This window comes from Podarcis gaigeae (genome assembly GCF_964106915.1).
Source record: "Podarcis gaigeae genome assembly, chromosome: 6".
Taxonomy (NCBI): domain Eukaryota; kingdom Metazoa; phylum Chordata; class Lepidosauria; order Squamata; family Lacertidae; genus Podarcis; species Podarcis gaigeae.
In genome coordinates this window covers 96,074,528-96,099,869 of record NC_139682.1, presented here as the reverse complement: position 1 = coordinate 96,099,869, position 25,342 = coordinate 96,074,528, and the positions used below count along the sequence as shown (strand labels likewise).

Sequence of the window (25,342 nt, the reverse complement as noted above, 5' to 3'; positions counted from 1 at the left end):
AATTGTAATTTCTTACGCTAATATTTTTAATCCGGTGTAGTGGAGACTGGAGCTTAAGTAAAAAAGAAATTTTTAATTTATTCTATTTAGTGGAAAAAAATCCTAAACTCTGATTCTGTTCCAATAATTCATAGCTTATGACTTCCAATTAATTTTTTTTATTGATTTGCCATAACACAGCAAAAGAAACAAAATTACTGTCATGTCAGATTATACTCTCAGTTCTGAGAATAAATGCAGCCAAACAAGGGAAGTACTTACAAGCATACCAGGAGAGAGAGAGAAATCGAAATCCTAAACTCAAAAGATTTGCTGGCTGGGCAGCATTTGCATAGAGGAAGCATAACCCGGCTAAGGGGGCTGGGTGCTTCTACACCAGCAGAAGCCCCCTGGAATGCCAGCAGAAGGTCCTACTGGCAGGAATGCTTCACCAGCCAAGTTATGTGCTATCTTTGTTGTTTATTGTTTGCTTTTTTGTTGTTAAATATTAATATGATTGTTTTAACAATCTGCCTTGAGTGCTGTATATGGCTGGATATAATTATTGTTAAATATATATATGTGAAATAGGCTATAGGTTATTAGGAAATGTTTAGTGAGAGCATTGCGTTTGCTGAAAGGCAGAGGGGTTGTGTCATGCACTAAGTTTTTCCTACACAAAATAAATCTCCATGGAAAGTGATTTGCAATAGGATTTAGAAATAAGCTAGTACACTTGGCTGTTGCTTCATCCAAGATGATTTCCTTAGACTGTAGTCCACACTGGTGCAGGAAAATCAAACCATGTTAATTAATCAGGCTGTTCAGTTTTCTCTGAAGACCAAGCAGGGCTCTATTTTGCTGGATGTTGTAGCTATTGGGAAGTCTTTGCCTTTTGCCTTGTCTCATCTTCACCTCTCAAGGTACACAGTGGTTTGCAGGTCCCCCAACCAGGAAAATGTCATGCTTGAAAAGCGGCCTTGGGCTTGTGGCAGGGCAGGGCCACCCACGACTTGCAGACTGGATCTGCTGCCCCCTTGGCATTCCCCGCAAATGCTGCCTCTTGGTGGCAAGGAGGTGCCCTCCTTCAGCTGGCAGATCTTCACTCCCCTTTTCTTCCCTGGCAGGTGGGGTTGTGGTGCCATTTTGTGGTTCTCAGGCACCAAAATGTATCGGGCAGGCCCAGGATTGTGATCTGTCACCAGTAAAACATCCTCTGCTCTTTTCAATGTGCTTTTGGGGTGCAGGGTGTTATTGTTCTGTTACTGCTCATGTTATATATCACGTATTTTGTTTTAATCTTCTGTTTTTATGCTGTGAACCGACCTGAGATCTATGGATGAAGGGTGGTTATACAAATGAAATAAATAATAGTAAAGCTGGTGTGGCTTAAATAAAAAGGGGGCGACACAAACTCCTGCACTTCACACATTACAAAAGTTATGCAACCGGGGCTTTTTCTTAAAATATATATATATATATAAAATTCCCGGGGGGGGGGAACTGGCCACTCTGAGACCCAGAGGCCACATTTTGGTGGCTCAGCTTAACTGGCCGCGCTGACGGGGCGCTGGGCTTCGGCCCGCGAAAGGCTCCGAGGGCCGGAGCCCCTCATTCGCAGCGCGGGCGGGGCCCGCGGAGGGAGAGCCGATCGAAGGAGAACAGGGGGGCGGACGAGTCGGCCCTGCCTGCCCCCCCCCCCCCGTTCGAGGCACGTCGGTCGCGCCCTTTTCGCGGGCGGGGCGGGGCTGGTGCCTGGGCGCGCGCCTGCGCACTTGTCCCGCCTCGCCGCCGCTCCATCTCCTCCCCCTCCCTCCTTGCAAAACAAGAACCGCCAACGTCATCGGCGCCGCCGCCGTCCATTCGGCGGAGAGGGAAGCGGCCCGAGGGGGGAGGCGGGGGCTCCGCTGCTGCCGCTGCCACCATCGCCAACCGCCACCCTGAGGGAGCCGGAGGCCGCCGGTAAGACGCGGGCCGGGGCTCCTCCGCCGGGGGCGCTGTCCCTCAGGGCCGCCGCGTGTCGCCCCGGGGAGGCGACGCCGAGAGTTGACTTGGGAGTTGTTTGGGCTCTTTCGGGTCCCCCTTGCTTCCCTCAGAGGCTCGCCCACCCTCGCCGGGAAACCGGCTGCTGCTGCCGCTGCCGCAAAAACCTTTCCGGGACGGGAGGAGGAGGAGGGGGGGCAGCAACAAGAACAAACTTCCGATGGGGGTGAATTTCGGGGCTCCCCTCCCCTCCCCCAAAAGAAACCTCTCGGGGTTGCAGCGGCCGCCAAGTTCGCGTCGGTGCCGGGGATGCCTGGGAAAAGAGCCCCGCCGACTTGGGGGGCTCCCCGCCGCTCTGCCTCCCTCCATCCCGACTTGGGCGGGTGGACCTCGGGTGAAGGGCGGGCTAGAAATTCAGTAAATAGACGCAGCGAGGAGACCTGGCCGCTTGGCAGCAGGGCTGCTTTGGACGGGAGCCGGGGAGCCTGCGGTGCCTCTGCTTTGCAGCAGCCCTTGCATGCGCCCGCTTCCCGAAAGCGGCGAGGGGCGATGCTGTTGAGATAAAGTTGCTGGCTGCTCCGGATGAGCTCGGAGGGGGTGGGGGGGGGGGAGGAGGAGGTTGTCGCTGTCGATCAGCATTTTCCTTTCCTTTTAGAAAGCTGCGGGTGTTTGGTATAGAAGGTTCTTGTTAGACAAGGATCGATGGTAGATGAATTTTCACCCTGGCAGAGGCGAAGCATGATGGCTTGCGGTTTAATGGAAAGCTCTCCTAGCAAACATCTGGATAGATCTCACCGAATTAGCGCTGTGGAAAACTTCAGGTCCAAAGATGAATTGGGAGAGCAAATACGCAGAGCTTGTCAAGTTTTCTGTTCGCTTCTCTCTGGCACTGAAACTGATGAAGACTGCAAAGTGTTTGTCACACTTCAGCTTTCGAAGGGGCTTTACTGGCCAGTGTTTCATAAACTGGCTGCTTTCAGGGGAAGCTAGAAGGACTTGTGAATTACAGTACAACTAAATTGGGTAGAGAATCAGAAGAAAATCGTTGTTAGAATTTAGTTTTTGTTTATTCGCATCCAAAAGGAATTTTGTGCAGAGAATTTAATTTATTGACAAGCTGTGGAATTCTTTCGTGAAGTGAAGCTAAATTCTGATTTTTTTTAAAGATGCATTTTCCAGCCCTCTTGACAAAGTTTCTTACTGTCACATACCGTATGAAAGGTATGAGAGCCTGAAAAGAGTATTTGATTTTGCGGGAACATTTTGTTTATTCTTAGTAGCTTCAGTAGGCTCCTGAAATTATTAAGCCTGGAATTCTATTAGGGAGAAGTTATGTTGAAATTGGAAGAGGCAAACATGATTAGCTCTTATGGGAATATGTGGGAAATGCTTCAAGATAACATTTGAAAGTGTGACAAACAAGTCTTGTAACAAAGTTGACACATGTGGTGGCTCCTTGCTTCAACAACCTCTCACGGGCAATTAATTTTTATTGCTTTTCAAAAAAAAAATAACACATTAACATCAAATTAATTCAAATTAAATACAAATTTAAAAGTTGACTTCCCACCCTGCATCCATGATGTTTTGCTCCCCTCCCTTACTCACTGCTCAATGTAACATGCATTTCCTAATTCCATTTCAGTACTTAAAATATTTTAACATTTATCATTAATTTGTTCCCCTTCTTCATTTCCCATCAATTGTACATATTTTAATTCCTGCATTGACTCGTATTTAACTATATTTCCAAAATGTCAAGTAGAGTTACTTTTCATTGTGACCCCACAAAATCAACAACCTCTCCTGGGGTGCACTGAGTCCTCATATTGTTGACTTTTAATTGGCAGCAGAAGACACACCTCTTTTCTCAGGCTTTTGGAAAGGGTTGGTGTTTTGAACCACTCAGATATGTTTTATACTGTAGCATTAATACGGTGTTTGTGATGTTGTGTAACTCTGCCCTGGGACCAGATGGTTACAGGTTGAGTACAAAGGGTTGCATATATAAGTAATATATTAATATATCTCGGCAGTAAAAAGGGCAAGCGGACAATAAAGGGATGGTACAAAGACTTTATGGGAAAACATTGTTAAAACCATTAAGACCAATGAAAAGAAACTCTTTAAATATATTATTAACAGGAGGAAGTAGAGAAAAGGTTTTTCCCCTCATAATTCTAGAACTCGTGGACATCCAATGAATCTGAATGTTGGAAGATTCAGGACAGATAAGAGAAAGTACTTCTTCATTGTTAAACTATGTAACTTCCACAGGAGGCAGTGATGGCCGCCAACTTAGATGCTATTAAAAAACAATTTGACAAATTCATGGAGGATAAGGGCTATCAACAGCTACTGAGCATAATGGCTATGTTCTGCCTTCATGGCACGAGGCAGTAATGCTTCTGAATGCCAGTTGTTGGAAGCCTTAGGAAGGGAGAGGCTCTTGTACTCAGGATGCTGGGCTAGATGGACAATTAGGCTGATCTGGCAGGCTCTTCTTATGTTCCTTCAAACTATACTGAGAAAAGATTGCTAGATCAGCGGTAGAACACATGCTTTGAATGCAGAAGGTCCAAGTTTCAGGACCTGGCATTTCCAGCCAAAATGATCTTTGGTGGCAGGGCTGGCAAAGACCCATCCTTAAGACTTTGAAGAGCCACTGTTAACCAGAATACATGATAGTGGATTGGATGAACTACTGGGCCAGTGAATTGTAACATAGGTTCATATAATTTTCTGCCAAAATTCCAATGCTTCATCTAATATGTGTTGTGATTTGGGGTCTTTCTGCATGTGTTACCTATTTATTTTTTATTTTGATTTGTTATGGCCAGTGGCTACTACAGTAAAGTTATTTGGATTGGGCATGAATAAATAAGCTGAATCTAACTTGGCATACAAAATTAATTGCATGCGCAAATGTATTTAAAAATTAAAATCTGCAGCAAGCTTTGTAATTCATAATACTCAGGAATTGGTTTTATGGAATCATAGAGCTGGAAGGGACCCCAAGGATCATCTAGTCCAACCCCCTGCAATGTAGGAATATGCAGCTGTCCTGTAGGGGGATCAAATGGTTATTAGTGAAGAATGTGATACTGTAACTAATATAAGGTAAAGAATGACCCCTGGACAGTTAAGTCCAGCCAAAGGCAACTGTGGGGTTGCGGCGCTCATCTCGGTTTCAGGCCAAGGGAGCTGGCATTTGTCCACAGACAGCTTTCCGGGTCATGTGGCCAGCAGGACTAAACCGCTTCTGGCACAGTGGAACACTGTCGGAAACCAGAGTGCATAGAAATGCTGTTTAGCTTCCTGCTGCAACAGTACCTGTTTATCTACTTGCACTGGTGTGCTTTCGAACTGCTAGGGCAGCAGTTCTAATATAGTGTGACATCAGTATGCGCTGTGATAGTGCCATGTTATTGGTGTGTTGTTTTCTTTCTCATCTTTAGCAGCAGTTTCTCTGATTTAAAAAAAATAAGAAGTTTTATTGATTTTCAGTGTATAAACACAATTACAAAGGGTCCTCACATTCCAACTTACCATCCCCTCCCCCACTCCGGCCTGAACAACCTTTTTGATGTAATAGTGATTCCTTCACTCTCTGTTTTCCTCATGCTTCTTGGGTGCTGTTAAAAGATTTGCATGAATCCTCTTGTCTGAATGTTCCACTTCTTAACTAGTATCTAACTCTTTAGTGTGTTTCATGATAGTTGCCCGTCCCCTTCTCAAAGTAGAACTCACAGGTCAGATTAGTTTCAGTGGGTAGAATGAAAGAAGTACTAATTTGATTTTTTTTTGGGGGGGGGAGGAGAATGTTCTTTGTCAGGAGACATGCTATGCACCTGACCTTTGTATTGGGGACAAGCATTTCCTAGTTGATGAGATTATTAGCATGGCAGAAGTTTAAAAAGCTTTATAAAAAAAGAGCTCTAAGAAGTATCCCATGTAAAATTTGACATTGACACAAAATTTGATTTTACCATTATGATTGTCTCTAAATGTTCACATTTACATGCATTTGAAAAGGTAAATTAAATAGATATGACTATCTTTCCAATGTTCATTTCCATTGTTTCTTATTGTAGGAGTATATCATTTCTGCACCATATATTAAAATTCAGTACCCCAAAACATACCTGCCTAAACTGAGTACATATAGCATAATGCTCCAGGGATTTATATGATCTATGATGATTACTTAAACTTAATTTTTGTCGGCCTCAACAATACAAATTCTGTGTCAAGTAGAACCCAAGTTGTATTTTGCAGAATAAATATGCAATCTGGCACACTCATTCAACTCCAACCTTTTCTGAGGAAGAAGCTGACAGGGGCTTGCTGGTTGAAGTGGGTAGGATGCTGGCATTAACCAAAAATTGTATGCTGGTGCCATAGGCAAGGAAGAAAAATCGCACTAATGGCTTGTAGAGTTGTTTTTCAGCTTGTGCAAGAGTTCTCCATCTCAGCCTTCAAGATGGGTATCTGAACCAGCCCTGTGTAAAACATCTGCATGCTCTGACTGGATTCCATATTGTGTATATAGTACTACTGTCTGTAATCACATCTGTTTGGCTGAGTGTTGATTGTTTCAGCCTGATGATGGTGATAAGTTGTGTGGCTGCCTGCCTGTATATCTGACCTTTGTCTATCTTCTTTTATTTGGCCCCAAAGGTGATTAACAGGTCCTGCCTGCCTTGAAAGAGATGACTGAAAGACCACTCTTTATGAAAGCTTCTTTGACCGGTTAATATCAAACCTTATGTTGTTAAGTTCTGGCAACAGTAAATGGGTAAGTGCTGCAATACAAAAAGAATAATATGGTGAAGCTTATATGCCCCCGGGGGCTGAATGTGGCTGTCTAGCCTTTAAGATCCTCCTCAGACCACACGCCTCCCTAACTCTGCTGCAGGCATGCCTTAAGTCCTTTTGTTGACTGGAATATATCCTTGAACTGTGATAATTCCTCTTGTTTGCTTGGATGGAGAAATGTGTGGAGAAAACTTTTGTATGGCTGGAATGTAGGCTTCTGTAAGGGTCACATCCACCCACATTTTCTTAGGTCCTCCTCACATGCAACCACCGGAAGCTTGCTGATGAGGGAATGAATCCCTTGGGCTGAAAAGGGTTCTCTGTCCTTGCTGTACCCAATTACTCGGGAGCAAGTCCCATTGCATTCATTTGGGCATACTTCTGAGTAGGCATGTATAAGATTGCACTGTACAGTATGTGTTCATAAAACAATGGTTTCCCTCAATAGCACAACCACACATACACAAACACACATAGAAGGCAGTCCTCTTAAAGTGGATATAGGATTTCAGTCTAAGAAGCAATTGTTTCAGGGCTACAGTCCTTCTCTTCCATTGCTGATTCTATATCTGCCCCTTAATGTTTCATATAGCTAGTTTTCAAGTTGTAAAATGATTTGATAATACTTGAAATTCGTTTCTTAGGTTGCAGTGTTGCATTGTAATTGAGGTTTTTGAAAGACAGAAGTGATCATGAGACTACTGTAGTTTTGCAGTTGTAGAACTCCCCCCCCCCCCCCGCCAAACAATTCAGGAAGCGTTGGCACATTAGCATTTAGGTGCCAGTTAAAACTTTTGTTTTTTTCTCCAGGCATTTAGTGGTGTTGGAGTTAATAAATTGTCTGATAGATTATGAGCAATATTTTATTCCTATTCCTTTTACTCAGGGGTGGCTAACTTCTGGCTCTCTAGATGTTCTAGACAGGCACCGCTCAGCACCAGTCAGTGTGGCCAAAAGCCAAGGATGATGGTAATTGTAATCCAGTAACATCTGGAGAACCAAAGATTAGCCATTTCTGCTTTTAACACTTAGTTTTATAAATTCTCTTAGTGAGCTTATGATTGAAAGATAGGATAAAACATTTTAAATTACATGAATTAATAGATATATAATATTTCATGTCAAATTGCTACCACCACAGTAAAAAAATATACAGCTAAATGAAATAACCAAGTAACTAACAATTTTGCTGCCTGTTAATGATACTCAAAATTTTCTGTCTGATAATATAGCCTTTCCTTTCCTCTTGGCTGATTTTGTTACCCTTGAACTACTTGTTCCATTTCTTTCCCTCTATGTGCTTCTAAATTTAGATTTGTGAGGTCCTGGGGAAGTCACCTGTCTTTTCCTTATTTTGTTCTGTATACAATTGTACCTTGGAAGTCAAACAGAATCCATTCCGGAAGTCCGTTTGACTTCCAAAACGTTTGAAAGCCAAAGCTTGGCTTCTGATTGGCTGCAGGAAGCTCCTGCAGCCAATCGGAAGCCCCATTGAACGTTTAGCTTCCAAAAATAGTTCACAAACTGGAACAGTCACTTCCGGGTTTGTGGCATTTGGGAGCCAAAACGTTTTAGAACTAAGCTGTTTGAAAACCAAGGTACTACTGGTATATCTATATAAGTCCCATTGAGTTGAATGGGGCTTTCCTCCAGGTAAATTAGTGTAGGACTGAAGTCTTGAGTTCCATTTTGCCATTAACCAACAAGGCAAAGAAGATCTAAAAAGAGGCTTGATGAAAGTTTGGAAGTTGTGGGATTGCTTATAGAAATAATGAAAGAGCATATAATTTTTATTCCTTTTCTTTCTGAACTGTGTTTTTAAAAAACCCCTTGCACTGAAATAACTAGTTCAGTCTTCCAGAGAGAAATCCAAAATATGCATTTTATTGAAAAGCCAATTCTCTGTTCTCTCCTGTGAATGAAGGTTGCAGTGAAGTGGTTTGGCTAGCTAAATAAATACTGTAAAGTGCAGCCAAAGCTGCTTTTGTGGCATGAAGTCATTACATGGGGTGGATGTCACCTTGGCAACAGATAAATATACATGGATTATAATTCCAGTAGGATAGAAACTGTCATATCTTTGAACATCATATAATTTAGAATGACTGAGGGTGACGGTGGGGGCAGGAAACCAAACATTGGTAAAATACTGTTAAATTGCTGCAAGTTTCTTATTTCTGTTATCAGTAAGAAGTGTTTTACAATTTTACAGCATAAAATCACAATCCCTTCAGAATAAGAAAGATTAAAATAATGTCATAGTTAAAATGACATGATATATAATCCTAACAATACAGCAACTGTACTCTCAATTTCATATACTGGGCTGCATTCATTCCCGTCAGTTCGCTAGTGGAGCTACTTCCATTTGTACGACGAAACATGATCTTCCTCTCCTCCTGCTGTGTGCCCTCAAAATCTGCTCTGGGGGATTGGGGGACCCCCTGAACTTGTTTGGTGGGGCATGCAAAGGGCTGCAAGGGGGAGGAGAGGCAGGTGAAGTCCTGTTGCGCGAGTGGAACTTCACCTGTTGGATATGATACATCTCTTCCTAATTTAAGAGACGGTATTCTGTCCATCAGAAATCCAAATAGATCAGAAAATGCGTTGAATAATATAATTAATTATATAATTAAAAATTATATAATGAAGTGACAACATTATAATTATATTATGTGGTAAATGAACAAACTATATATTTCTTCTTATCACATTAACTTTGGTTAATAATAATAATAATAATAATAATAATAATTTATTTATACCCTGCCCATCTGGCTGAGTTTCCCCAGCCACTCTGGGCAGCTTCCAATCGAGTGTTAAAAACAATGGTTGCTTACTGTTTGGTTTTCATGCACTATATTAAGCTCTAGATATGTAATATCTTGGGGGAGAGGATTTGTTCGATACCTATCTGGAACTATGCATGGTATTTGTGGATTTTTGGAAACTGTTCAATGGTTTGTGAGTTTACAATAAGGATTTTTTTTTATTTTGTAGTACTGATAACTTGATTTAATATAGTAGATGATAGTGTTATTTTTGTATTTTATTCTGGCGGCAGAAAGGGTCATCATTCTGAAATGGACATTGGATCCTCATTTGACAAAGTCAGTCTTTCTTCTGAAACTGTTTTGGTTGTAAATCAGGAAGAATATGTCTTCATTAAAAAGCATCCTGAAGATTTGTGTGCAAAAGATGAGAAATTTCAGCTGACGGTAAAATTTCCTTGATTTTTATTTAAAAACAACTTTTGGCAGTTTTAACATTTTAATGATGACCCATAAGTAGCATTCTATTCTAAAAATGGACCTAAATTAATTGTGAAATGATGCCTATTGTACAGTTAAGTGTGAAGAAGGAATTGTGCTGCTTTTTGTAGCTCATTCTGCCTTGCCAGTTTGTGTGGCATGTATACTTCAAGGTCATTGTCTTCTTAAGAAGTAAGCTGTTAGAAGGCTATTTAACTTTATATTTGCAGCTTGATATGATTCTGTATTGTCTAATTACCGGTATGTGGGTAAAGATTAGACATGAAGTGAGAATATGAATACATGGTTAAACCATCTTAAATGAAATTTCTTTTTCCAGATATTGAAAATTCAGAAATATCCTATCTCTGTGAATGGAACTGTGAAGAATTTAATTTAATTTTGTGAAATCTTACAGATTCAAAAATCTCTCTCTGTGTTCTTCCTTCTACAGATGCTTCCAAACAAAGATGAACAAATGGAGAAAGCTGTGGAAGAGATACTAAGAGATTCTGATAAAGGCCAGAAGCTTGATACTACTGACTGTGTAGACTTGAGTGGTGATTGCAGGCAGTCACTTGGATATGTCAGCCAGTCTCCTATGCATTTTCTACTTGATTCTCCCACCACAAGTACTGGCTTTAATATTTAGTATATATTTAATGGAAAATTTGGGGGAGGTGAAACAAAAACTAGTTGGTGGTTAGGAAGTCTGTTTTCTCTTGCCGAAGAATGAAATTGCCATTATTTTTGAACATGCCCTGGATTGCTCCAGTGTAAGTTTTATGTGGGCTGACTTGGAAAAACTGTATAGCAATTCCCTTTTAAAACAGATAATAACAAGAATCCTTTAGCAAACTGCAAAAATGTGGTGAGCAAATATTTGTTTTAACTGTAGCCATTGAAAACAAACCCAAATTGAAAGATAATTTTTGGGAAATATTCCAATTTGGTCTTTGAGCTTCTAAAGAAAAGTTAGGTACTTGCGGAATAGCCATCAGCTACTCTTCTTTGTCATTTTTAAAATGGTGTGTGGGGTCACACTTGGTGGATCTTAGAGTTGCAAGTGACAAATTAGGAATACCTAAAAAATAAACTTAAAATGGTGGTGTCAACTCAACACTGTTGAAGTCTCCTTTAGGGTAAAAACCAGCACTTTTGTACTTGAGCAGCTTTGGAAGTCAGTGTAAGCCATGACCATGACCAGCTGCAACCTTTAAATAGACTACAAGGACAGCTTGAGTACACTGCTGCAGTTAGATGTTGAATGACTGTTGCGAAGAAAGGAGAACATTGTTGGTAATGATTGAATTCTATTCACTTTCAGAAGCATCGTCAGATACAACATATTCCCCTACTGTACCCTCAGAAGAGGAGAGTGTATTGTTCAACAAACTGACATATCTTGGATGTATGAAGGTTTCTGCTCCTCGCAGTGAATCGGAGGCACTGTGTGCCATGGGAACTCTGAAGAGCTCAAGTAATTCACCTTTTCCCGTAACTCTATATGTTCCAAATATCCCAGATGGTTCTGTTAGGTGAGTTACTCTTGCTTTTTAAATTCATAATACTGTATTTTCCGCTCTTTAAGACACAGCCGACCATAAGACGCACCTAGTTTTAGAGGAGGAGAACAAGAAAAAAAATATTCGCTCCCTCTCTGCTCAGCGCCTCTCCAGCAAAGTGGGAGGAGAAACGGAAGGGGCTTCGTTTCTCCTGCTGCTTCACTGAAGGGGCGCTGCACAGAGAGGGAAAGCTGCGCAGCGCCTCTCCAGCGAAGCGAAGCCAGGAGAGCAAGAGCGATCGGTGTGCACTGACCCCTCTTGCTCTCCTGGCTTCAGTGAAAGCTGCGCAGCCTGCATTCGCTCCATAAGACACACACACGTTTCCCCTTACTTTTTAGGAGGGGGAAAGTGCGTCTTATATAGCGAAAAATACGGTATATATTCATACTTTTGTGCATACAGACAAAATACGTATATGCTTAGTTTACTCTTCCTCCATTAGTTATTATGGGTATTTCTTGTGTGGGGACACTAAATGCCAAAATGGGCCTAGGAAGAGAGCAGGAGTGGATTCCTGCATACAAGGTGCACAGGACACCTTTTTGTGACTTTTTTGAATGCCATCATGGCATTCCCATCCTCAAAACATCCCACATACTGTTGGGGGCTAAATAAATGTTGTCACAGAGAGGGAGTGTTGATGCTAGTGCTTTTTGTGTGTGTGTGAGGGTATTGTTTTTGTTATTATGCTATGTTTTAAATTGTAAACCTGTGAACTTCAGATGAGGGGCGGTATAGAAATTTTAAAAATAAATAAAATAAACCAAATAAGTGGTTTTCTGGTTTTCTAGCCTGGGAACTGCAGAGGAAAGTCATTCAGCTTGGAGCAGCCTATCTCTTTTGAGCGCAAATGGTTTCTTCTGTGCAGAGGGGCTGCACTAGTTGTTCTCAAAGCTAGTTTGAGGTGCCGCAATCCAAGCAAGGTGCTGTGTAGCAGTGGCACGCATAATGCTGTGTAACCCCCCCCCCTCCTGACACCAGAATTGCTGCTGCTTAGCCTACCTGAGATGGTGGCAATGTTGGGGGGCATGCGGGTGAACCAGTGGGACTACCACCACCAGTCCAGTGCTTGTTCTGGTGCACTTGCACAGCTCCAACAAGTAGCAACACAAGTGGCAGGAGAGTTACTCTGCCCCATGACTTGCACCGCTGTTGCTTCTCTGCATGCAGAACCAGACGTCCACACACATTACTTGGTGGATCAAGAGCAGCAGTTGTAAAGTGGCATGCAGACATGGAAAATGTTGTGGAGAACACCCACACTTGTTTGCGCCTTTAAGGTATACCCCAAGCTCCTTTATTCAACAAATGATGTGTGAAGAAGACTGGTTTTGAATGTGGCTCTCCTTAGTTTGATTGGGGGAAGCGTGGTGTAGGAGAGGCAGTATAAAGCGAGAAAGTGTTTCTCCCTTCGTGCTTCCTCCCTGCCACCCCGTGTCAGGTTCTTTTATTCCTTTGTGTTACTCCACAAGACAGGATACAAACGGTGAAACTTTTTAATGAGTTCACATTTGTACACATTGCAAACACTAACGTTTTGCCTGTTGATGCATGCAGGATTTCCAGTGAAATAAATGAGAATAGTAATACTGTAGATTGTTTTAATCTATTAAATTTTTTGCTTAAGGTGTTAATATTGATGATTTTAGTTGGAATAGAATGACCTAGGTTTCTTAATGTGTTGTGAACTTTTTCAATGTTAATCAGGATATTTTAGATTAATAAGGTTTTTATTTAGATTTCGAAAGTGGCAAGTAAAGTTCTCTCTTTGGGACTTGCTGAGTGACAAAAGCCTTTCAATTTCCTCCTTCTTATTTAGAATAATAGATCAGTCCACTGGTACAGAAATTGCTTCTTTCCCAATCTACAAAGTCTTATTTTGCGTCCGTGGGAAAAGTGGAACTTCAGAAAGTGATTGTTTTGCATTTACTGAGAGCTTCTGTGGCAGTGATGAGTTCCAGATTCATGTCTTCTCTTGTGAAATTAAAGAGGCAGTGAGTAGAAAGTATTGTTTTTAATGAGCCCGTTACAAACTTTTTGAAGAGCGTACCTAACCTTTCTAGTTAACATTATTGTATGCTGTTTCCACTTCAAATACAAAATTTCATATTATACTAGAACAGCATTGTCAGTCTGACGTGAAGAACCCATTATAAACTCTGTAGGCTACAGTTCATATGGAAATGGCATGGTTTGAGGTGCATGGAGTTTACTTTTTATTTGCATTTTTCATATAAAATGATGTTTTAATAGATTGATGACTTAAGTGTATATGGCCTAAGGCTGGATCCCAACTTTTTGTTTCACAATTGTCCTGTTCAGTAGTGTGAGATAACCACTTCGGCTAATGTGTTCCAGTTTCATGCTTAGCTTTTTGTATCACAAATTATTGGCTTAATCACGGTCTCCCCCACTTCTCTTCTGTCCTCCTCCTCCCTCCTCTTTTGGTGCAATTTTAGGTCAGCCGAATTTTGTATAGTTTTTCAACAGCATTCAAACGTTCCTCCAAACAAGCATCAGATCACATAAAGGACACTATCGTTCCAACTCCCGACAGTGATACATTCACTTTTAGTGTTTCTTTAGAGGTCAAAGAAGATGATGGTAAAGGAAACTTCAGGTAAATGGAAGATGTTTTTAAAAACCCAGAAAAAGATCAGCTGTTTCATCTGTATAGTTAAATTTCTTTTGCAAAGTTTGCTAAATTTGCTGGATGCCCATCTCTAAGGAGCTCAGAACAGCATACATAATGCTGCTTGTTAGGGGGCCAGTATGAAGGGACAGGGGGAGGAATAGATTGTCTTTCCTGGTACCTGATAGTCCAGTGGGTCTGATCTAGGCTAAAAGCCTGTAACAATGTGGAAACAACATTGGCCCCAGCAAATTGCACATCAGAAGCTGTGCAAGAACAAAAGAAGCAATATTCTGAACAGTGAACTTCACCTTGTATAAAATATAATATAATGGAGTATATTTTGGGGGGTTTTCTTAGAAGTTACTCAGTTTTTCCTGAAGCAAATGGTCTTGAATTTACAGCAGACATTTTGTCAGAGTTTGCTATTTTATAGTCTATGATTGTTAAATGAATGCTAATGAAATGTTATTCTTATGAAATTTTCTGTAGCCCAGTACCAAAGGACAGAGAGAAATTTTATTTCAAACTGAAACAGGGAGTTGAGAAGAAAGTTGTGATCACTGTACAACAGATTTCCAACAAAGAACTAGCAATTGAAAGGTAATGCTAGAAACTATCAGTGTTGAAATCCTCTTTAATTATATTTTCAATGACCTTGCAAGGTGGTATTGGCCTAGCCAAACCAAAAAACGATAGTGAATATGTTCCGCTTCAATCCATCATAATCTAAATTGCTTATCAATTTGTTTCTAGTCCCAATTTAAAGTACTGGTCTTCAGTAGTTTAAATTGGGACTGGAAACAAATTGCTTTGGGAACAAATTATTTGAAGGACCTCCTAGACCCGTATAAACCTGCCTGCTGATCAACCACATCTTGTCTGCCACCAGGGAAGGTGAGAATGGTGGATACCTGGGACAGGGCCTTTTTAGTGTGTCCCTTTCACCAACATCTGCATCACACATCCTCTCTCATTGTTTTTAAATGGATCCTGAAGGCTCATTGTTTGCTAGCTTTTCCCTGAATTTATTTAATTTATTTAGTCTCTTTATTAAACTGTCCACAGTTCTTGAGGCAGTTTACAAAAAAGAAAATTCAAATACACAATCAAGCAACATAAATATACAGTACTGATATCCATAGTAACCATATTTATGTAGCTAATTGCCAGGCAGCATGATCAACAATCAACTTAAAGCACCTTATTCACACAACCACTCATACAGTGCCAATCTAACAGTTCAGAAGGGTTTTCTAACCATTGTGGGGCTATAGAAACAGAGAAGTTGGCTTCCACCACTAGAGCTGGGGGATATATTGGTAAATTGTCTGAAACAGGTATGGCATATATTGGTAAATTGTCTGAAACAGGTATGGCATTCAGGCAGGGGCATAACATGTGCCCCTGATGCCTGGGGTGCGTGTGCAGCGGGAGGCAGAGGGGGCCCAGCCCAGCAGCCCAGCCCTTGCCCCTGCTTCAAAGCGCACTCATGCTGCCCTGGCAGCCCCTATGTAACCCAAGAGCAGCACTGGTGTGCTCCAGGAAGCTCATTTGGAAATGTGGCTTCTTCCAGCACTACAAGGGCTTGGCGGGGTGTGCAGTGGCGGCATTGCCCCCTGACAGTCTGGCATGAGTGCGCCTTCAGCCTGGGCATTGTGAAAGTTCCCTGAAGCAGCGGCGCGGGCAGTGTGAGTGCGCCTTTCACGCTGCCGCTGGCAGCTCTGTGTGGCTTTGTGAAGCTGGGATAGGACTGTCAGATCCCAACCCAGCTTTGCAGTGCAGTGCAGGGTTGACAGGGCAGCATGAGGAGCAAAATGTGTCCCCCAAACTGTGCCTGGGATGACCATCCCTCCCTGCCCTGATTTCAGACATTTTGAGCTGGCAATACTTCGTAGTGGTCAGGGAGCTGCAAAGTATTCCCAGCTCAAATTGCCTGCAGACGGCAAAAGCGCAGGTAGGCAGACAATTTAGCAATTTACCAGTTTCAGACAATTTACCAATATATTGCCCAGCTCAAGGGGGAAGGGTTTAGTCTTTCTCCCTGCTATGCACAGAACCAACCTAAATGCACCCCTGGGAGCAAAGAGAAAGATTTCTGGAGATCCCTTCATGGCTCTCACATTGTGTCTATTAGCTTCCTCCCTTAATTAGTAGCATAGTGTGTGTGTGGAGGCTGAGGGGGGCACAATCAGGTGCCCCCATGACAAGCTCCTTCATTGGAGCCTGGCTCTAGCGTGCGAGGGAGCTCCTACCCAGCCGAAGCTCCGCTCCTAGGTCAGACCTGACTAGGGGACGGAAAGTCGGCAGCAGCTTCCCCACCCCTCTCCTCCACTGGACTGTGCTTGAAAGAGCGGCCACCTCTCTTGTGCCCAGCCAAAGCTCCGTTCCTGGCTCAGGTCTGATCTAGGGGCGGAGTGGAGAGTCGGCAGCAGTGTTACTGTGGTAGTGCCTCTCTCTTTCACTGGGCTGCGTGTGCAAGGATGCTGCCAAGGCAGCATTCTCTCACTTGGGCACAGCGAGCTCCCTCCACGCCATGCCCCTTCAGTGGCGCGCCCCATGCACTTGCTCCAGGTGGTGGGAGCATATGCTCTGCCACTTCCCTTAATAATAAAACAAGACTTCTGAACACATTTTCTTAAGTTGCACTGAAAAAGAAACTACCCTAGGTGGCAACCTTCTCATAAGATTTTAAACAGATTGTTTCATATAGGAAACTTTTGCCCTGCAGTATGGTTTAAAAACACACACCCATAGAGCTGCAACTGGTGTGTACTTGTTTCTATATGCTTTTTTGCTTTTTCCAGATTTTTAAAAACCAGAGCTGAACATAATAAGTTTTGGACAACTAAACATTAAGGGGAACATTGCGTACTAATGACTGTAATAATGTGCACCATTGAGTCACTAATCTATGAAACTGCCTCAACCCTGATGTTTAAGATTTTCTTCAGAGAGGTCTCATTGAAGGCCTGTCACCCCAAAGAGGGAAGTCATGGCTCTTGACAGTTTCATGGATAATGGTCAAGCAGTCTCATGGTCAAACACCTTCTGTTTCTTGATTCCTCTCATGTCAAGCAGTTTCTCAGGGACATATTACTAATTCTTGCCCCTCTGGTTTACAGGTTTGTGCCATGGTTTGCACCAAGTTCTCTCAAATACTTTGTCTCAAAGGAATTCCTGGGAGATAGACAGCTTCCCTGGTAGTTCCTAATGGAGCCATATTAAATGCCGGCTGCTGTGGTCATGTGCAGCAGTGTAGTTCCTGTTGCACCCTACTGTTCAGCTAGTTACGTAGCAGCAATGGAGGAAAGTGCGGGTGGGGAGCAGGCAGATGGGCCTGATCCCTGCTCCAGCTTGAGGCTGGTGCAGCGAAATGGCTCTTCTTTCTTGGAATTGGCATGAAGATTTTTACAGGCCTTCCTTTGGTCAGAGGTTGGGAGTAAACCTTTGCTGCTGCCTGCTTTCGTGCCTGCCAAGCAGAATGCAGCCTCTTCAGTTTGACTCCCTGATTTTATTCAAGGCATCATTCTAACGCTACAATTCTATTACTCTATTACGATCTAGTTGAGATTCCTGTATTGCAGGGGGTTGGGCTAGATGACCCTCTGGGACCCTTCCAACTCTACAATTCTACGATTATCCCCCAGTTTTTAAAGAGTATTAATTACCTCCTGGACAAAGCTGGTCATTTTCTTCTCTTGTTCCACCACACCTGACATGATGTTACAATCCATGAAGGACAAGAGATGAGCAAACACATGTTAGAGTTAACCTCTCAGAAAAACATATACAGTTGTACCTCTGCTTATGTATCCCTCTGGATACGTAAACTTCGGGTTGTGAATGTGGTTGCTGCGCATACGCAGAAGAGTTCAATTGTGCTGCGTGCGCAGAAGGGCGCCTCCAGTTACGAAGTTTATGGATGCGGCCGGGCCTCCAGAACGGATCCTGTTTGTAACCAGAAGTACCACTGTACACACTTAGGCTGCAAGAATGGATACATATGTTGTTGATAGTATCAGCATGAGACCTGGAAAATAGCAGTTGATAACAATCATATATTGATAAAAGTCAGCTTTTTTGAATTTAAAAAGTGACTCTTCTGTTGCTTTCTGTATATCATTTGTAGGTGCTTTGGGATGCTTCTAAGTCCAGGTCGAAATGTCAAAAACAGTGAAATGCACTTACTGGATATGGCAAGTATTATTACTACATGTAACTAGTAGAGACACTGGGAATGCAGTAGTTAATTTATTTTCTTTTAAAATAATTGCTGTGTTACAGTATCCAATATTAGTTATTGCAAAATCCACCTGAATGAACATATTTTAGACATAAGGACTTAAAACAGGGTGGAAATTGAAATCCCCATGCTTCTTAAAGGTAAGTGTTTCCTAGAATATGTCTCAGTAACGGTTTTGGTTCATCACAAATCCTCTGGAGTCTAATATTAGTTCATTTTATGGCATGAAGCTGAGCCCCTCATGAAAGAGGCTCACTTTCTTGATTTTTCATGTGATGTCCCAGAAGATACCACCACGGGCTTTCTTTCTTTGAAGCAGCTTTGCTGCTGGGCAAGGTCTCTTGCTTGATTCATATGCCAGGGTAGAATCATTCTCCCTCATTCCCTTAACAAAGTTGTTTATGGCTGGCTAGGATTGCTTACAAGTAATTATTGTGCTGTTCTTTGGAGTGAACGGCATTTGCAGCGAAGAGTATATGATTATTGCAGAAGGAGGAAGGGGAATGAGAGGGTCCTTTCCCTAGAAAGGAACTGGGGGTGTGAAGACTCATAAGGGCAAAGATGAATGTTTCAAAAGAGGATCCTTAGATGAGATATTCAACTGTGGCGTGAACCTGGTATTCTGGTGGCTTCACATTTTTAATAATTGCCATACATGCCAGTGCTCTAGTTGAATTATCATTCTTGCCGCTCTCCTCATTCTTCGTATGTGCTGGTTGCCTGTGTGTATGTATGCGTGTGACTGTTTGAAATGCTGCATGTATGTGTGTTCCTATCATCCATTATCACATTAAAAAAATATTAAAACCCTTGCAAAAGTTTCTAAAACTGCTCAGGTGTATGTATATTTGGGTGTGAAAATATCAAAAGCAGAGCCAGTTATCAACACTAAGTTATCAACAGTCAGCTTCTGCTGCTGGCTTGCAGAATTGTTTCCTTTTCAAAACACACACACACACACAAAAAACCAAAAAACCCTAGAGAGGTGTAGGTGTAGTTTGACACCTCTTTCAACTTGGCTCCACTACTCAACAAAAGTTACATTTGTCTTCCTAAAATACTTATTTTCTGACTCAGTTTTGCAGCGAGTTAAATACATTATGTCATAATATAATTATTAATAAGTCTTTGTACCAAGTTGAATAGTTCCTTGACACTATCAACATTTTCTGTACCTCTTCATACTATTAATTGTATGATGTGCCTTGGGCTGATTTGTGTGATATAATTTTGAACTAATTGTAAATTACACAACCAGAAAGCTTAAATATTAGGATTGAAGCTGTTGTCACTATCCATTAGCATTACAGTGGTGCCTCGCAAGACGAAAATATTTCGTTCCGTGAGTCTCTTCGTCTAGCGGTTTTTTCGTCTTGCAAAGGACGGCCATTAGTGGCTTAGCGGATTAGCGCTATTAACGGCTTAGTGGCTATTAGTGGCTTAGCGGCTATTAGCGGCTTAGAAAAAGGAAAAAAAAAGGGGGGAAACTCACAAGACTCGCAAGACGTTTTCGTCTTGCGAAGCAAGCCCATAGGGAAATTCATCTTGCGAAGCGCCTCGAAAAACGGAAAACCCTTTCGTCTAGCGAGTTTTTCGTCTTGCGAGGCATTCGTCTTGCGGGGCACCACTGTATCTTCTAAAATATATATCATTTGTTGTACCTAATGCTCTGCTCCTACTTAATGCAGAAACAATAGTGAATTTCTGGCTGCTAGCTCCATATTCCACATGAAAGTACTTTTATGGAAATTGGAAATCATCTGGGAGTTGCTCTTCAACAACCCAGCTGGAGCTGGCAAGGCTAGCTTAAGTCATTTAAACTGTTTATGAGTAAATTTATACAGTTGCATCTTTATGGTAAGAACCATCAACTTTTCTGACGTTATTCTGCTGCACTAGCTGGGCAGATCTTATCACTGATACCATTATTTTCACAAGCATCACGTGATGCCTGGGGCCTGCAAACTCTATACGATTTGTACCTGAAATGTGCAGCTGGCAGCCAGAAGGGCAACATTTTGGCTTTATGTGTACGTACTAAGCTCCTACACTAAGTGGGAAAATTGCAGTTAAAGTTGCCTTACCAGAGGGTTGTTGAGATAAGCAATTGAAAATTTAGAGTTGATCTTTCTGAATATGATGTTTGTGTTCTTAGGAGTCCATGGGGAAAAGCTTTGATGGAAAAGCATATATTATTACTGGGATTTGGAATCCTAATACACCTGCCTTTGTTGTACTGAATGAGGAAACTCCTAAGGGTAATTATGCATTTAAATGCTATTTGTCAACTTTTTGCTTTATATAATTGCCGGAGTGCAAGTGGGTTGAGTAACTAGTTTAACCTCTGGCTGTATGGCACATGCTTCATGCACTAGATTGGACAATAGCACAACAGTGCTTTGACACTGGGTGTGCTGTGATTCCGTTTGAAAGTATGAAACCTATGTCAAGGGTTCAAATAAGAAAAGCAAGACAATTAGATAATAATAATAATAATAATAATAATAATAATAATGCCCCACCCATCTGGCTGGGTTTCCCCAGCCACTCTGGGCGGCTCCCAATCAGATGTTAAAAACAATACAGCATTAAATATTAAAAACTTCTCTCAACAGGGCTGCCTTCAGATGTCTTTTAAAAATAGGATAGCTGCTTATTTCCTTCACATCTGATGGGAGGGCGTTCCACAGGGCGGGCGCCACTACCGAGAAGGCCCTCTGACTGGTTCCCTGTAGCTTTGCTTCTCACAGTGAGGGAACCGCCAGAAGGCCCTCGGCGCTGGATCTCAGTGAACGATGGGGGTGGAGACGCTCCTTCATGTATACAGGACCGAGGTTGTTTAGGGCTTTAAAGGGAGGAAACACAAGAGGAAGAGAAATATCAGACATCAAAAGCTTGGGAGCAGTTTAAATGCTATTTAAACCTTTGCAAAAAAAGGAGACGTGAAGAGTTCCAGAAAAAGGGGATGGCGACTTAGAGGGTGGGCGGGGGCATGAAACAGTAGCAACTCATAGTTTAGATAAGAAAAAACTGTCAGAGTATTTTTTATCTTCTTTCCAATGTTACTAAATACCTTTATGCTGTAACAATTAATCATCAATTATTTTATGTGAAATCAAGCTCACTTTTTTGTACTACAGATAAGTGTGTGTACATGACTGTGGCAGTAGATATGGTGGTCACAGAAGTGGTGGAGCCGGTTCGTTTTCTGCTGGAGACACTTGTACGTGTGTATCCTGCCAATGAGCGCTTCTGGTATTTCAGCAGAAAAACTTTCACAGAAACATTCCACATGAAACTGAAACAGGTAATCCTTTTTTTCTTTTTCAGTGAACAAAGGTAAAAAACATATTTAAAAGACAATTTGAAATGATTCTTCTGCCCAACTGGAGCCCCCAGGTAAAATTTGGCCTCTAGAGGAATGGTATTTGGCCTGCAGTTGCCAACCCAGTAGCAAAAATGGGGCATAAAGGAGTGAATGTCTGTGTCTTTACAGCTAGTTGGCAGACTTTTGGGGGACTGCGAACTTGGCCTGCCACCTTCACCCCCTCCTTGGAGTGGCTTTTCAGGAAAATGTAGTGGCTGACCAAGACGTAAATTGTTGAAGTGGTTCAATTGTTGCAGTCCAGCAGAGGAATACCAAATGAGCATACAGTTTAAGATTCACTTGCAGATATTTAGCTTCACCTTCCATTATCAGAGGTAAATGGCACATTCCAGCCAGGCAAAGAAAGTCAAGGAGGTTGCAAAGCATGGTCATTTTAGGGCATCATCCTGTCCTAAGGGCCGTGGCAGACTTTGGGCTCTTCAGATTTCAGTGGTGCACTGCAACACTAAAATTTGGCGTTCCCCTGCCTCTTGTGCTCTATTCTACATCACTGTTGTGGCACCCCCTGAAATGCTGCTGCCCAGTGTGGACGAACCAGTCATGCTACCCTAAAACAACCTTTCTAAGGGCCAAACCGAGGTTTGGAGAGCCATAATTGCATGGGTGAATAAGGTTATTTTGTTCTGTTTTGTTTTTAAATGGTTTCCAAGCCATAGAGGGTCAAAATCTGCACACAATCTGCAAAAGTGGTTGGAGCAATGGATGTACATTTTTCCTCTGCATGCTGCTTTCTACACACTCATACATCCTCTGCTATCCAGGCAGGCAAAAGAGCATTACCTGCAGAGAAAAGGTGCTGTTTGCGGAGAGCCCTGAGATAGAGAGGCTTCATTTGGCCCCAGGGCCTGAAGTGCCACACCTCTGGCATAATGGGTGGGAACTTGGGAGAAAATGAAACAGATTCTAAGAGTTCTGATTTAGATTATCCATGTGACGTTCTACAGGACTCAATTTTATCCCCCATGTTGTTTAAAATCTAAATGGAACTGCTGAGTGGCATCATCCAGAATTTGGGACTACATTGTCAGTATGCTGATGACACATAGCTATAGTTCTCCTTTATATCTGCAGGTGTGGCAGTGGCTTTGCTGGGCAGATGTCTGCCTTAGTAATGGGCTGGATGAGAGCCAATTAGATGAAGCTCAATCCAGATACGACTGAGTCAGTGTTAGTGGGTGATTCCTGGACTGGTTGGATGGGCGGTTGCCTGTTCTTGACAGGGTTACATTCTCTGAAGGAGCAAGTATGTAGTTATGGGGTACGTCTGGGTCCATCACTGTCGCTTGAGGCTCAAGTGGCCTCGGTGGTACAGGGTGTCTTCCATCAGGTTTGGCTGGTGGCCCATCTATGCTTGTATCTGGACAGGGATAGCCTTATTTTCTGTTGCCTATATTCTGGTAACCCTTAGGTTAGATTACTGCAATTTGTTATACACTTTTGAAAACTGTTCAGAAACTGCAGCTAATGCAGAATTCAGCAGCTAGGTTACTCACTGGGGCAAGATGGCCTGAGCACATAACACCAATCCTGACCCAACTGCACTGGCTACCAGATAGTTTCTTGGCCTAATTCAGAGTTCTAATTTTGACCTATAAAGTATTTTATGGCTCAGGACCCCAATACCCCAAAGGCCACCTCTCCCCATATGAACTGACCTGGACCCTGTGATTGTAATCTAAGGCCCTTGTTTGTGTGCCCCCTTTACAGGAGGGCTGGAGGTGGCAACACGAGAAAGGGCCTTATCAGTGTAGGCTCCCTGCTTGTGGAATAGTTTCCTCAGGAGGCTTGCCTGGTGCCATTGCTGCATATCTTTAGGCACCAGGCAAAAACATTCCTTTTTCATAAGGCCTTTGACTTTTAATTACCTATGGTCTTTTTGTGTGGGTGGGATGTTTTAATCTGTTTGGCACCTACCTGCTTTGGGAGACAATGGAGGAGTGCACCTTTGGGGTGAAGGCAAACTGTTGGAAGGGTACAGCACCTGCTGTGGTTGTAGAGACCGATACAGGAGTGACATGTTTTGTTGCAGCTGGGGCATCTGGTTGTGCTGCTGCAGATACAGCATGGTGTTTCTTCTGCCTGTCCTCCTCCCAGAGGTCATCCCTCCTCTGGTCACTGGTCATTGCTATGAATGTTGCCAGGCAGTTTTAAACAGTTTTTTAAAAAGTAGTTTGGATTTTTGAAAATGCTGGCTTTTAATGTATATATGTGTTTGTGTTTTTTTTCTTAAAACATTGTAACTGATTTTGAGCTGCTGTGGAAGAGAAATGAACAATAAATTTAATTAATAACAGCAACAATAGGCTGAAATGTATTTGTCATATTTAGAGTGAAGAGAAAGGTCACCCAAATGCTGGAGATGCGATTTATGAAGTCTTGAGTCTGCACAGAGATTCTGAAAGAGAGGAAGAACCAGGCAGCCCATCACATGAGGATGACGCTAAAGAGGGTAGAGTTTACTTCAATAATACCTGTACAGGCTGTAATGTATTCCATTAAATATAGCTCTTCCTAATTATGCTTGCCAGGGATGTACCTCAAATAGGAGAGATGCATAATTTCTGGGGGTAACTGGTTATCCATAAATGCTGTTCGTTACCTGTGTCTTTTAATTCTCCTGGTGATGAATTGCTGTGTTAGCCCCCTGCATCCATCTTCCATTACAACCGCTACCTATCTCTGTAGGTAGTGGGCTGCAAACTGCTCCAGAGTAGATCCTGCTGATAGCAGAGATCAAGGTTTATATATGACAGAGCAGGTGTGATAAGAACTTGGATTGGTGGGACCTTTCATTTGCTTAAATACAAAGAGAACTGAGGCAGGCAGTGTAATATGGTGCTTGCCTTGAATCTGCTTTCTGTCCTTTGCCATCCACTTCCCCATCTCCAAGGAAGAAAAAATAACCTTACAGGGCTAGGATGGGTGTAGTTGGAATGGAATAAATAGGTGGAATAGAGCTGCTGGGAGTTCTTAGAGATGTCTTCAGAAGAGACAGTTGCACTGCCACCACCCTGGCACACACTTTCTGCCAGTGATCCTGTGAACCAAACTACAATCCCTTAACTACATTAGTCTTATAAACGAATTTGTGGTCTGTCTTGTAGTACTTTTCTTTACAGAGTTATAAGAAGTGTGCAATGGAATTAGAATCTCTTGTGACCATGTTACTGATAAATATGTTCATGTCTTGGGTTTTTCCGATGTAGAGAGTGATAATGAACTCTCCAGTGGTACTGGTGATGTATCAAAGGATTGCCCAGAGAAGATCTTGTATTCATGGGGAGAATTGCTTGGAAGATGGTAAGAATTAATTAGAAATAATTTGCAAGAGAACTGAACAGTGACATATTAGAAAAGTAACTTTTTAAAAAACTTGAGCATAATTTACATAGGAGTTTATCTCACTCCATTTTTTTGGCGTAAAACTGAAAGCAAGAAAAAAAAACAGTACTTGGGGATGGGGAGAGAAGGTGGTGCTTG

General features: G+C 42.3%; 1 protein-coding gene across 4 annotated transcripts in view; it reads left to right on the top strand.

Annotated features, from left to right (window-relative positions):
* The first annotated feature begins 1,597 nt into the window (after positions 1–1,597).
* The window catches only part of RABGAP1L (RAB GTPase activating protein 1 like), a 148,531-nt gene continuing 124,786 nt past the window's right edge, over positions 1,598–25,342 (top strand). For 3 of the 4 annotated variants that reach the window (XM_083743811.1, XM_083743814.1, XM_083743813.1), the window contains exons 1-13: positions 1,598–1,941; positions 6,643–6,760; positions 9,845–9,998; positions 10,486–10,663; positions 11,359–11,569; positions 13,416–13,590; positions 14,056–14,216; positions 14,721–14,831; positions 18,361–18,427; positions 20,630–20,732; positions 21,615–21,781; positions 24,191–24,311; positions 25,069–25,162. In XM_083743811.1, coding sequence (XP_083599937.1) covers positions 9,864–9,998; positions 10,486–10,663; positions 11,359–11,569; positions 13,416–13,590; positions 14,056–14,216; positions 14,721–14,831; positions 18,361–18,427; positions 20,630–20,732; positions 21,615–21,781; positions 24,191–24,311; positions 25,069–25,162 — 1,523 coding nt within the window. In that variant the 5' untranslated portion in view covers positions 1,598–1,941; positions 6,643–6,760; positions 9,845–9,863. Of the gene's footprint in view, positions 1,942–1,964; positions 3,900–4,814; positions 6,761–9,844; positions 9,999–10,485; positions 10,664–11,358; positions 11,570–13,415; positions 13,591–14,055; positions 14,217–14,720; positions 14,832–18,360; positions 18,428–20,629; positions 20,733–21,614; positions 21,782–24,190; positions 24,312–25,068; positions 25,163–25,342 lie in introns of those variants that run through there. The other variant, XM_083743812.1, reaches the window with a different exon arrangement.